The sequence below is a fragment of the Salvelinus fontinalis genome, chromosome 11, assembly GCF_029448725.1.
Source record: "Salvelinus fontinalis isolate EN_2023a chromosome 11, ASM2944872v1, whole genome shotgun sequence".
Classification (NCBI taxonomy): domain Eukaryota; kingdom Metazoa; phylum Chordata; class Actinopteri; order Salmoniformes; family Salmonidae; genus Salvelinus; species Salvelinus fontinalis.
The window spans coordinates 12,185,393-12,198,918 of record NC_074675.1 but is presented as its reverse complement, the minus strand read 5'-3'; the positions used below and the strand labels follow the sequence as shown (position 1 = coordinate 12,198,918).

Below are 13,526 nucleotides of genomic sequence, written 5' to 3'. Positions count from 1 at the left end.
ACATGATTCCATGTGTTATTTCATAGTTCTGATGTCTTCACTACCATTCTACAATGTAGAAAATAGTACAAATAAAGAAAAACCCTTGAATGAGTAGATGTCCAAACTTTTGTTATGTGCTGTATGTAAAAAGGTTTTGGTCACATACACCAGATAGGTGAAGTCAAATGTGTTGTTTTACAGGGTCAGCCATAGTAGTACAGCGCTTCTGGAGCAAATGAGGGTTACTTGCCTTGCTCAGGGGCACATCGGCAGATTTTTCATCTTGTCGGCTCGGGTATTAGAACCAGCAAACTTTTGGTTAATGGCCCATTGTTCTAGCCCATTGTTCTAGTCTTAAATCACATATCTCTACCCCCTCCTCATCCCCATTTTTGTCACCCAAACTAGAACACTAGAGCTTCTTATCTTTGACCTTTTTGACCTCTCAACGTGGGAGAGTCTCAAAGACGTGTCTCTCAAACGGGCCAGTCAGAACCATGCCTTCTGTATATCTCATCTCCCCCACATGGAGGGCGGCGTCACTGAGCCCCACTGTGACGGCTGACTGTACTCCAGACTGTCTGTCAGGATGAAATGGAATCATAATAGGATTCCTGAGCAATGGTTGTTTTGACAGTTGTGTTACTCCACCGCCACCTGGTGGTACAAAAGTAGAACTATGGAGCTGGTTATATTGGGAGATTGACTTTGTTTACTGGCATGCCAAATATTTTATTAGGTTAATGTGCTCATAATGACCCCTCCCCCTTTTCTAGACAACAATTGAGGAGCCCAGCCCCCCATCCACCTCCCCATCAAACCCCACCAGTAATGAAAGCTTTGGGACCAAGAAGGCCCGCTCCTCCTTTGGACGTGGTTTCTTCAAGATGCGTGGAGGCAAGAGGACGTCTAGTGCCCCAAATCTGGGTGAGTCTCATCACCCCTCAGGAAGGGCACGGGGAGAAGGGTGCTCGTTTCTCTGCACGGGGTGGTGTGAACAATAAATATTACTCTCTGTTCATGATGTAAAAAAAACATTCACAGTTCCATACCTTAATGTGTGTTTTCTTATGTCTGTCTGTCTAGTATTCACACTAGTGACTATGTTCTGTCCTTGCTCTCTCTGTTCTCCATGGTTCTATGTGATGTGAAGATCGCAGCCGGAGTGCGAGTGCGCCTACGTTGGGTACAGTACAGTAGTCTGCAGCGCAGAGCCCCACAGACGGGCCAGGCCTGCAGTATGGCAGATCAGGATGAACGCTGGATGTGTGCAGGGATACTAGCACAACAATGTGATCACCACCTAACGTTACTACACAACTAGACCCATCGTAGACTAAGTAAAAAGGCTGGCTGTTTTTCTGAACCCTCTAGAGACTGATTGGGTCATAGATGGTAAATGGTTACATTGTTGTGTGAAGAATCCCTAGATATGCCCTTACCTCCATTTTCCTACTCTTCATTTTTCACTTGTATCAAGCAAGTGAAAAGTTTAGTTGATCGCTGGTGTGAGCTGGGTGGTTTTTATTGTGATTTCCTTCCCCTTTTAAATCATATCCAGTTGTTTCTTATCCATGACGTGACACCATCTGCAATGATGCCGCTTAACTCTGCTAGCTGTCCTTCAAGATGCGCCTCTGAGATTTTGTCTAAGTCTATGAATTTGCATCAGAAGTTCATGTCAACCAGTCCTGCATGAGTTGAGTAGTGGTGCTTTTGAGTGGTTCTTGGCATACTCATAGTGGTGGTGGTGTTTAGTGGAAGATGTAGTCCAGAAGTGGTTATGGTGGCCATTACAGCTGTAGTCCTTGGACAGTGTTGGCCTCGAGTTTCCTGTGGTGGTGGATTGTGTCAGATGTCAGCTATTGATCTAACAGATGTGTGTGTGTGTGTTTGAATCTAGCTGAGACCGAGCGTAAGGGCACAGACCACTTGGATTTGGCTGGTGCCCCGCCACACAAACCTCAGGGAGGCGACAGCAGCCAGACCGTACCTTCCTCACCAGAGGCCAAGAAGAAGTCCAGAGGCTTTATGAAGTTCTTAGGCAGGTGGGTCAAAATGTTCTCTATATTTCCTAAGTTTAGAAAGAGGTGAGGAGATGGTATGCAAGGAATTGGGGGAAAGATGAATTAAGATGGAGCCAGGGTTTTTAAAGGAAACTATTGCTTTATTAATTGTAACACGAGGGCAGAGGGTTTGCTGTAACACGAGGGCAGAAGGTTTGCTGTAACACGAGGACAGCGCATGGCAGGATATTTAGGCGAGTTGTGTTCTGACCCCTCTAGGCTGAAGAGAAGTCACTCCACCTCGCTAGACCTGGAGGAGACCGAGTTCAGGAGGGGAGGAGTCAGAGCCACGGCCGGCCCCCGACTGGGCTGGTCACGTGACCTTCAGCACAGCGCCGAGTATGTGAAGCTCACCTCTTGCTAGACTGTCTCTGCGTGTGTATCTGTCTGTGAACTAGAGACATAGAGGAAGGGATCAGAAATGTATTGGAACTAAGTCTACAGTCTCAGGGTATTAGGATTTTGTGGTGTCAGAGGAGCAAATGGTAATGAATGATGTACTGTTTACCCTCCATGTTAAAGGTGAGTCTGCTCGCTCTCTCTTCCCTCAGTGATGTGGATGCTCCCTTTGCGCAGTGGAGTAAGGAGCAGGTGTGTGTGTGGCTGCAGGAGCAGGGCCTGGGGCTGCATGTGGCTCAAGCCCAGCAGTGGATCCGCTCAGGATTCACTCTGCTGCAGGCCTCCCAGCACGACCTGGAGAAGGTAGGACGGCTCAGTGGAGCATCCAGGAGGCGTTTCATGCATTCTGTGTTTAGGTTCTGTGTTGCTAGACATTTTAATGACACCCACAATGTTAAAGCTTATAGTTGCTTAATGTTCACTTTGCTACCTGTGTCCTGACAAACATCTATTTTCTCTATCACTCTCTTCCTAACTGTACAGTATGTGAGATGTCTTAAACAACCCATACATGTTTCTGTGGCAACAGGAGTTGGGGATCAAACAGCCCCTCCACAGGAAGAAGCTGCAGTTAGCTCTCCAGGCACTGGGATCAGAGGAGGATGTCAGCAAGGCCAAATTGGACCACAACTGGGTGACCAGTGAGTGACCACTGACCACAGCCTCAGAGTTATCAAAAAGCCTTGACAATGAAAAATTGAATAACCTTTCTGTGACTCGTGATTGAGTTGTTTTGGTGTTTCTCAGGATGGCTTGATGACATTGGTCTGCCGCAGTATAAGAGCCAGTTTGATGAGGGGAGGGTCGATGGGAGAATGCTACACCACATGACTGTGGTGAGTCTTCATTTGCAGTAGTTGGTCTAATGCGGCTCAAATGAATTAGAATCAATGTCAAATGAATATGAATGATGAATAAAGTCTATTAAATAACAAATCCTTGCTTTTGTGTGATCTGTTGTATGTCTAGTGTCCTTTTATTTCTAATTGATTGACAGTAGTCATTCTCCTGACTGAGAAGAGTATGTGTGTTTGTCCCCTTCAGGATGACCTGCTGTCTCTAAAGGTGGGCAGTGTTCTCCACCACCTCAGCATCAAGAGAGCCATCCAGGTCCTCCGGCTCAACTTCTACGAGCCCAACTGCCTCCGCCGACGGCCCTCTGACGAGGTACGGTTTAGACATTTCTAAATAAGGTATCCCTTTTTTATTTTTCTCTTGCTTCTCTCTCACTCTTTCTCTCCCTGTGCTTTCATATCCACCATACACATGGTCTCTCACTTCACCAGTTCAGTTACATTTCAGTAGTGTTAATTGTATAGGGAAAATAAAAAACTTTTCCGTTATTAACACCAACTTTTAAAAATAAAATGTCTCCCCAGAACAACATCACGCCAGGGGAGATCTCCCAGTGGACCAATCACAGAGTGATGGAGTGGCTGAGATCAGTGGACCTGGCTGAGTACGCTCCTAACCTGAGGGGCAGCGGTGTGCACGGGGGGGTCATGGTGAGGGGGGGGGGTCTCCGTTTGAATTGGCTTGCCACTGACTCATTTCAGGAACACATGCCTTCATCAGCGTATACATACACTGACTGCCTTTTACCGGTGTTTGTCTCACTCTTCATTTCCATCTCTCCTGGTCTCCAGGTGCTGGAGCCTCGCTTCAACGTGGAGTCCCTAGCCCTCCTGCTCAACATCCCTCCCAACAAGACCCTGCTGCGCCGCCACCTGGCCACCCACTTCCACCTGCTCATCGGCTCCGCTGCCCAGCGCAGCAAACAGGAGTGTCTGGAGAACCCTGACTACACCCTGCTCACTGCCACCGCCAAGGTCAAGGTAGGGTCAACTCGCAGCTGGTAAGGCATCAGCTTGTTAGACATACAGAGCTTTGGGGATCAGTGTAGGTTAATTGATCTGATCAGTGACCTTGGCTATGTCCCACTACTCTACGTTGGCCTCATGACCACTTATATGTGAATGGACTGGATAGGTTTTTGTCCTGTCAGATCAGTGGTCAGCAGGAAAAGGAGGTGAGGACAGGCGGCTTTTTAATACTATCGGCACACAGCCGTTTGTCACCATTTGACTGACTCTCTCCCATCATCCTCTCTCCTTCTCCAGCCCAGAAGACTGCCGTTCGGTGGCTTCGGGACCCTGCGTAAGAAGCGCCAGGAGGACAGCGAGGAGTACGTGTGCCCCATGGATGTGGAGATGCCCAAGAACAGCAGCTTCCAGGGGGGCCTGAGGATCTACGAGGACGACCTGGACCAGGTAGGGGACTGCCATTAACCCCTTCAACTTCAGGGAATGCACTCTTATGGGTGTTTTAGTGTGGCTTTTTGTAGCCCCTTCCACTGAGGCGCTAACTATTTAAAAAGTATGAATGATAATCATCCTTTAGGTGAGGTTAGAGCACTCCAATGAACAGATGAGGGTGGAATGTGGTACCACAAGAGGATAGTGTTTTACTTTTAATTTTCCATGTGAAGTGCTCTTGATCACTGTCTGTATTCCTAGATGGAGGACTCAGAAGGGGCTGTGAGGCAGATAGGAGCATTTTCGGAGGAAATCGACAACCTGACGGTAAGAAGTCATTAAAAAGCTCACATGAGGCATCCCAAGTGGCGCAGCGGTCTAAGGCAGTGCTAGAGGTGTCACTACAGACCCGGGTTCAATCCCGGGCTGTATCACAACCGGCTGTGTTCGGGAGTCCCATAGGGCGGCGCACAATTGGCCCAGCGTCGTCTGGGTTAGGGGAGGGTTTGGCCTGGGGGGTTTTACCTGGTTCATCGCGCTCCAGAGGCTGACCTCGTCGTCAGTTGAACGGTGTTTCCTCCGACACATTGGTGTGGCTGGCTTCCGGGTTAAGCGGACGGGTGTTAAGAAGTGCGGTTTGGCAAATCCTGTTTCGGAGCACGCATGACTCAAACTTCGCCTCTCCCGAGCCCGTTTGGGAGTTGAGACAAGAAAAAAACGAATTCTCACATGATCAAACATCAAATCACTTGATGTGCCTCTCAGCAAGCTGTGCTCTAGCAAAACAACCAGGCCACTCTTTTGGCACTGTTATTAATCTCCTTGTTTTCCTGTGTGACTTCAGTGTGTTTTTCTCTTGCATGTTTCAGAGCATGCTGAAGGAGGATGAGTTCTTCAGCGAGGTCTCCTCTCGCTCCCCCGAGGCCAGCGTCACCGATGACGACTCCAACTTGTGAGGGAGGGTCCCCGCCAATTAAATGTATTAACTTAAGATGACTGACACGGGGTGCTGTTTTGCAGCCACCACACAGCCATTTTGTTACTCCTCCATTGTAAAAAAAGATTTTAGAAGCGCATTAATGTCTACATTTGTTTTTGACAAGTATATTCTATTAGACACCTTTAATGCATACTTTGAAATGATGTGACCTGAACATAAAAATACAAGGTAGTACTAATGATACTGTCCCCACTACAACAAACGTTTTATTGAAGTGCTGTAGAATTCATTCCTATGGAGGAGTGCTCCTTCTGAGGAGTACCAATATGGCTGACCGGTGGCTTCAAAGCCTCATTGGCAGTTACATAGCATTAGCAATCCAGGGTTTATACACATCATTGGCGTCGCCATGCAAACACCCCCCCACCCCCACACACCTTGATAAGCTGTCTTCTACAACCTGAGACCACCTATGCCCTTAGACTTACGTCGTTTCTGCATTCCAAGGTGAAGTTATACATGTGTATTTATTTAAGTTGTTGAAATGTAACGCATGACTTGAGTTTCAACATAGGAGCATTTACTTTAGTGTTACAGAACAGTTTTTTATATATTTGTTTGAATATCCACATGAGTCCCTGTACTTAAATGGTATGCCCTTGTCCTGACTTATTTTTGGAACCCTCTCACTCCTATTAGCAATTATATAACCTAAAAGATTGGTCAACTCGCAGTGGGACACTTAGATCTGAAGTCAAAACATTGCAGTCTGGCTTAATCCATAATTTCCTCTCCATGTTCTCTCATTTGATGCTCCTATCTGCATGTTTTGTCCCAAAGTAATTCAATATTATCACTTTGTCCTGCCATGTTGTTGAATTTTAGGAACATGGGATCCCAACGTTCTAGAATGTAAACACCAGAAAGCAATATTGTTTTGCAAGCCCTAACCATATCAGTGAACACAATGTAATGTACTGTGTACTGTTTCTATGCATAATTTTTGTGAAGAATTGTCAATAAAAACATGGGCTACACGACTGTGCCTATTAGATGGGTGAGCTATGTACATTTTCAAATCTGAGAAACTTGTGGAAGTATTTATTCCACTTCATCAAGGTCTCACTGAGTTGAGCACTTTCTTATGGGGATAGATCCTTACACCAGCCAGAGACCCCTAAGTTGTTTGCATTTTGACGTTTTTTCTCCCCCAGTCCGATAAACACTCAACAGCTTAGCCTACTGTTCGGAGGCATCCACATGGTCCTAAAACACACACTCATTTTGTATCAGTGATAATGCAATTTCAGAATGTGGGAGGGACATGTCCACAGTGAAAGTTGCACCCCTGGAAATGGGATTTGAACCCACAGCCATTACAATGCATGTGTTCAACCCAGCAACTAGATCTGTCAGTCCCATTCAAGGCTGTGCTAAATCTTTTCACATCCTGATGTGATTGGTTAAAAGATATCAGAATGTGGCTACGCATGCCAATCCAACCTATTAGACAACTTATTGCATTTGTATTTTATTTGTCAATGTATATAACAAACATGTTGCATAATGAAACCGTATTTCAAGTGCTGTAAAGACATTTAAGCACGAGGAAAAACTCCAGTAACAGCTTCAAGATATCCTCCCTTTTTAGTCACTTTCTGCAACAATATGGAATAAGTACATTATACATTACACTTTAGGGAATAGTTTGCAGTGGAAGCAACTGAGCAGTTATGGTCATCAGCTCTGCATACAAAAAAGTATTACTATGGCAATTGCTAAGGCACTCAAGTCAAACTATACTGAACAAAAAAAACAATATGCAAAGTGTTGGTTTCATGAGCAGAAATGTTCCAGTTGCACAAAAAGCTTATTGTAAAAAATATGTTTACTTCCCTGTTAGTGAGCATTTCTCCTTTGCCAAGATAATGCATATCAAGAAGCATGAGTGCACCTTGTGCTGAAGACAAAGGCCAGGAGTATTGGTCTGTAACAAAGCCCTTGTGGGGAAAAACTCATTCTGATTGGCTCCCAAGAAATAGGCCCTAATCTATGGATTTCACAGTCCTAATTCATAGGATGAAATCAGTTGATATTTTGTTCAGTATACAGGTATCGGTCACAATTAGTTTGACAGGAGGAACGTTCAAATAACTTTGTTTCCTCCTACCAGTGATTGAATTCAGAATGATAAACCTGTTAAATCAGAACATGTTTTGGAAATTAAAAGGCACACCAAATTACAGAAAATGGTCCACTAATTCTGCTGTGAAATGATTTCAATAGATGATCAAGCGCTGATGCAAGAGAGTTTTAATAAATGTTGGGTGTGGCTGATCATTGATCCCTGGGGAAACCCTCTTTAACCCCTCGCCTGGGGTGGCTTCTAAAAGGTGAACCTCCGGCTGCTGGCGTGGCCCACTTTGTCCAGGTTGGGGTTACAGGCAAACTGGATCATGGGAGGCGGTCCGCACAGGAGGATGAGAGTGTCGTCTCCAGGGGGTGGAAGGTGGTCCCTCACCATGTCTTCACTGATGAAGCCGTGGCTGTACTCCCACTCTGAGTAAAGAGACATTAAACTTTAAGTCACTCCGGACCAGACAAGATTCTTTCTTAGCCTTCTCTTAAATCTTTCTGAACCTTCTGTACAGCTTTTATTGACACTTCAACAGGGCAAACAAACATTAGTTTCCCTATATCAGCTCATGTTCACTGAAACATAATAGAAGTTATGATCATCTCTTACCCTCAGGAGCCCTGTCCAGGGTGAACCATAGCTTGAATCGGGTTGGGTGATTAGCTGCGATCTCCTCCAACTCCGGTCGAAGCAAGATGTCTTTCTCAGTCTGAGGGAGAATAGGATAGAGAAGATATTAGGGACTACTAACCCATGTTTGAACTCCTTGACATCAGATTCAAACCAGATGAGGAAAGTGGTGTAAACTCACCTGGTTGGCGAAGAGCAGGTGACACACTGTCTGGTCCTGGGGATCCTTCATTATAGCTGTGATGAGCTGCAGCATGGGAGTGATTCCTGAGGGAACAGGATCCAATAGAACACATGTCAACCAATCACAGATGGCCATTCTGCTATGTACAGATTGAGCATGGTGGCTTTTGTTTTACCGGTCCCTCCTGCAATCATGCCCACTTGCTTGGCAGTTTTGATCACAGGCTCCGCCTTTTTTTCTGCCTTGATGGCAAAAGCCCCTGTTGAAACACCCAATAAACAAACCACTTTAGTAAAGGAGTGGCTTGCATGCACTTCTTCACCATTGCCCTAGCTCAGAGCAGTGACCACTAACCACTTTAGAAACATTTTCAGCCAGGGCCTAAATATACATAACAGGGTATTACAAGATCTACCACACAGTGGCAGTGTTGGGCAAACGTGATGACTCACCGTTTCCTTGGTAGACTAGCAGGCCGCTGGGCCCTCTGAAATCAATAGTGTCACCAATCCGGAGGCTCTCCAAGTACTGACTCATCTTCCCACCTTCAGGAAACTTTGGATTAACGTTCTTGTAGTAAATCTGGGAAGCAAGAAGAACATTTGTTTGGAAAACTGGTTGAGGAGATGGAGGTTGAATTATAGTACAGAGAAAGTTTCTTCAGATGATTTGTGTACCTTGACTACCAGGTCTACGAAGCCTACGTCGTCATCACTAGACACAGGTGTGTACGGTCTGACCACCAGGACTCCATCCAGCTTGGCAGACAGGTATATGTGTTGCCCTGGGAACGAGAACACAGTCCAAGTATGGTGGCCACTTAAATGAAGAGTAGTCATGATAGTGCGAACACAACAAACAGATACATTTTTGTATGATTTCAGATTCAGACCAGGATTTCATTCAATGTTACACTATATTATAGTCTAATAGTGTTTTTATATAAATGCTGAAAAGTTGAACAGCGACATCAATTGAATGTACTCACCAATGGGTAGCCCAAGGACACGATCCTTTTCCCGCAGGGCAAAACGGAATTTCCTTGTGTCATGACTGATGATCTATGAGAACCACAACATAGTATTTCACAGCTGCACTGACATGATATAGATCCCTCAAACTCAACTCTGGACCTCAAAGATAGTTCCACCATGTTCTCTCACTGTTTCCCTCTAAATCAGGGCTATATTTAGACCTGGGACACCAAGTGTGCAATTAATTGTCAGGTTGAACAGAAAACCAGCTGGCTCCGGACCTCATAGGGGGAGTTGAATACCTCTGATATAAACCACACCCCTGATATAAACCACACACAGTTGACTGACTGTTAGCCTTGATCCACAGTAGCAGTCTGTACAAGAGCAATAACTTCAAACTATAATCCAGACTGGTTGCATATTGACCTCTGCACTAAATGGAGAAACCGCAGTCTGTAGCAATGCAGAAGCTGCCCAGCCCAAGTCCTAAAGGGCTTGTGACACTGACCAGCCTAATTTATGTGTTTGGTCTTTGTGCAGTTCCAGTAATGGTAAGGGGCATTTCCACAGTAACAGTGATGATTTGACTCAAACAAAACAACAATGATTACGAAGCATAGAACTCAGTGCAAATGCAAAGTTTGGTAACAGAATGACGGTTTGTGCGATCATTATGTTACTAAACATTGCATCTGCACTGTTCAAGGAAATTTATTTTTGAGTGTTGAAATTGTTAAAAGTAGTCATTGTGCATAGTTGTATGGTTTGTTTAACTTTGCAATCATTGGTTTTTGTTTTACATAAATGTTAAGGTGAAAAATCTGAGTCGGAGCATCACTCTGTTTCATGGAATTGCCCTAAGTCTCCCTAGAACAGCACTGGGCATCCCAGATCAAACATGTCTTATCTAGTCACAATTGTTACTCATTATTTCTTAGTCCAATTTGTTTCATTCACTATATTATATTAATAATGTGAACATGGTTTCACCACAGTACAGAGTAATAATAAGCTAATCACAACACAGAATTCTTACCTCTTTATCGATCAGCTTTAATGCATATTTGATGTTGGGGTCCTCTAAGGTGATGGCAGGTTTCTTCTTTGAGAGAAAGAAGCTCAGGATGAGGTTGATAATGTTGTCAATACTGCTCCGAATGAGCTGCGGAGATGGGAAAGTAAGGTTTGCCTTTTCAGTTGAAGTTATTGTGGAAATAAGGATGTCGATCTTTACAATGTTGAACATTGTAAAGACTGCTGCCTTGATTGGGAGGGGAAAATTACAGACTGTACCAACAAGTCAACAAAAACAGGTATTTAACAGTTATTAGGATATACCTCATTTTTTTACTGATATCACACTGACTGATGCATTGAATATTACACCTAACTTCACAACTAGTTTAGTCATAATGGATAGGCACAACGCATCCCTAAAAATAGGAGAGTGGTTATGTCAGAGGAACACTGGGGAAACCCGAATTTCCCCGAGCTGCGCAGCGGTAAGGCACTGCATCTCAGTGCAAGAGGCCTCACTACAGTCCCTGGTTCGATTCCAGGCTGTATCACATCTGGTGGTGATTGGGAGTCCCATAGGGCGGCGCAGCGTCCCAATTGGCACAGCGTCGTCCGGGTTTGGCCGTCATTGTAAATAAGAATGTGTTCTTAACTGACATGCCTAGTTAAATAAACACACACCCCAACATTGGACCAAACTGCTGCGCTCACCACTGTTCGATAGCTAGTAGCTAGCTAACTTAATAACGACATGGTAGAGCCACAGGGCGTGCACTCCTTTGACAAGTGTGCAGAGATCTCCATGCTAGCTATTTTGATCAGAAATTAACCCGACTGTCAATCACGTAAACTAGGTAACGTTAAGTCACTCCCTAGCGCCATGCAACGTGCTAACTAAACGCCCAAACATCTCAATAAGAGGCAAAGCTTTGGTTATCAAGTTAGCTAGTTATGATGACAGTTTACTATATACCATATGACTTACTTGCTACGGTGGATTACAAACCTGATGGTTCACGACGAAGATCTGTGACTAGCTACACTGTAGTCTACAGTACTAGTTAGCCAACCATAGCTAGCTTGCCTGCCGTTCGCTATAGATTCCTTGGCACTGTCAAATCGCACAACTGTAGCTCAGCCTAAGCCAATGTAACAAATATCATATTTAGCTAGCTGGCAATTATACTTACCCCAATGATGTAAGACAGCATCTTATTTTTGACACCTTACAAGGCAACAGCGAAAAGTCTGTTCTCCGAAGAAAAACCGTCGCGCTGTCAAAGTACTGACTCGGGGGCTTTCAAGGCAACTGGGAACTCGGAAACAATACGAGATCAAATTATGACGTAGGTGATCTTCAGGTCGGAATGTTGGAGTTCTAGAAAGAGGCCCGAATTCACGAGTTGGAATTCCGAGTGGGATGACCGTTCAAAACGATCTTTCGCATTTTCTCTCGCAAATTCACAGCTGTCTTGGACGCACTGAAGTCGTAAATCAGATATTTTTGAGTTCACAGTTGTTTTGAACGCGTCATAAGTAATTAGCGCTCAACCCCTGCAGTTGTAAACACGCTTTTCAAAATAAGAGTCCATGCACGACCCATGACTTTTCATGAAAACTGCTTTGAACATGCCTGTCTGGCGACAATGAATGAAGTCGCGTTTGATGCTGAATAGCCATTGTAAAGGGCAATTCCGCCACTTTTCAACCTTTTATTAATTATCTCCAGCACCAAACTAGACCTACAAATGTGAAAACAAAGGTCATAAGAAATGCTTCTCAGTGACATCACAGTGTAGGATTTAAAGTAAAAAAACGGTGATCTTTCAAACCCTGCAACGAGTTTCTAGTCAGAAAGGGTATTTTCTTGCCTCCCACATCACCGCGAATCCCATAGTGTTTGAAATCACTGTTTTAAAAATGTTTTAACTGTTGATGATGTCGTCGGGTAGAACCTTTAACTTATTTTTTCTACAGAACATAGAAATGAACTGGAACAAAATCTCGTTGTCTGGTAAATATTGTATATCTAATAAGGTGAAAGAAGTATCATACAAATTAATTCATAGAATCTACCCTGTAAAGACCTTTATTATACACAGATTTAAAATAGCTATTGATAACAAATGTGATTTTGTGATTGTGACCCAGTAACTCTTGACCATTTATTTTGGGACTGTTCTTATGTCAGATGATTTTGGAGTGAGTTAGAAGATTTTATTTGAAAAGAAACGACTATCAATGTTAATCTGAGATACTCTGATATTATGTTTTATTTTGATCCAAATTATATGGACCCTGATTTAACTTTCATTATTAATTTGTTTATCTTTCATGGAAGAATATTTATCCATAAAAGTGGGCAGAGAACAAACCCCTCTTCACATTATTTACGATACCATTTAAATATACTTTTTTTATATGATCAGTAAATGTAAAAACAAAAAAGCAATACGCACCATAAAGGTTTTTGACAAATTGAAAATGTATCTCGATATGTAATATCTGTCTGTCTGTTAGGTTTATGTACACTGGTTTGTATATTTCTGTTTTTGTATTTGTTGTGTTCATCAGAAGAATATTTTTTTTAACCGTTTTCACATATTTAGACAATGGTATTGTGCTGGAGATAATCGAAAATGAGTTTGAAAAGTGGTGAAATTGCCATTTAAGCTATGTTGATTAATTTGATGGAAATTTCCAATGATTCTATCCTACAGATGTGTATGGAGCCAATTGACATATTAGACAAATTCAGTAGATGGCAGCAAAGATTCGTGTAAAAAGTCAATGGATGGCCTGGGCTGATACAGAGTGCACTGCATGCATTTAGGAAAACTATGTAAGCAAATGATGATAAATAGTACACTAGTAAAAGTTTTAATTTAATTGTTTGAATGAAATAGTACGTGTTACCTGATACTTTGATGGACGAGCCA

General features: G+C 43.6%; 2 protein-coding genes across 4 annotated transcripts in view; one reads left to right on the top strand and one right to left on the bottom strand.

Annotated features, from left to right (window-relative positions):
- Positions 1-6,687, top strand: part of LOC129865048 (liprin-beta-1-like) — a 32,595-nt gene extending 25,908 nt beyond the window's left edge. For 2 of the 3 annotated variants that reach the window (XM_055937479.1, XM_055937477.1), the window contains exons 14-26: positions 759-909; positions 1,136-1,168; positions 1,886-2,030; positions 2,268-2,387; positions 2,600-2,750; positions 2,977-3,088; positions 3,195-3,283; positions 3,492-3,614; positions 3,827-3,952; positions 4,094-4,282; positions 4,568-4,717; positions 4,964-5,029; positions 5,572-6,687. In XM_055937479.1, the coding sequence (XP_055793454.1) occupies positions 759-909; positions 1,136-1,168; positions 1,886-2,030; positions 2,268-2,387; positions 2,600-2,750; positions 2,977-3,088; positions 3,195-3,283; positions 3,492-3,614; positions 3,827-3,952; positions 4,094-4,282; positions 4,568-4,717; positions 4,964-5,029; positions 5,572-5,658 (1,542 nt within the window). In that variant the 3' untranslated portion in view covers positions 5,659-6,687. The remainder of the gene's footprint in view (positions 1-758; positions 910-1,135; positions 1,169-1,885; positions 2,031-2,267; positions 2,388-2,599; positions 2,751-2,976; positions 3,089-3,194; positions 3,284-3,491; positions 3,615-3,826; positions 3,953-4,093; positions 4,283-4,567; positions 4,718-4,963; positions 5,030-5,571) is intronic. The other variant, XM_055937478.1, reaches the window with a different exon arrangement.
- Positions 6,688-7,157: 470 nt separating this feature from the next.
- LOC129865050 (NADH-cytochrome b5 reductase 3-like) lies at positions 7,158-12,138 on the bottom strand. The gene is made up of 9 exons (XM_055937480.1): positions 11,778-12,138; positions 10,607-10,732; positions 9,582-9,654; positions 9,271-9,377; positions 9,046-9,175; positions 8,769-8,852; positions 8,591-8,676; positions 8,389-8,488; positions 7,158-8,201 (listed from the first exon to the last, which is right to left on the bottom strand). The coding sequence occupies exons 1-9, from the start codon at positions 11,796-11,798 to the stop codon at positions 8,029-8,031; spliced, it is 900 nt and encodes a 299-aa protein (XP_055793455.1). The 5' UTR covers positions 11,799-12,138; the 3' UTR covers positions 7,158-8,028.
- Positions 12,139-13,526: the final 1,388 nt, after the last annotated feature.

Excerpts from the sequence above, each read along its gene's own strand:
- LOC129865050 (XM_055937480.1), bottom strand. The coding sequence starts at position 11,798 with ATGCTGTCTTACATCATTGGG. Across the intron at positions 9,176-9,270 it reads TCGTAGACCTGGTAGTCAAG|ATTTACTACAAGAACGTTAA; the intron begins GTACACAAATCA and ends CTTGCTTCCCAG. Across the intron at positions 8,677-8,768 it reads CATGATTGCAGGAGGGACCG|GAATCACTCCCATGCTGCAG; the intron begins GTAAAACAAAAG and ends CTGTTCCCTCAG.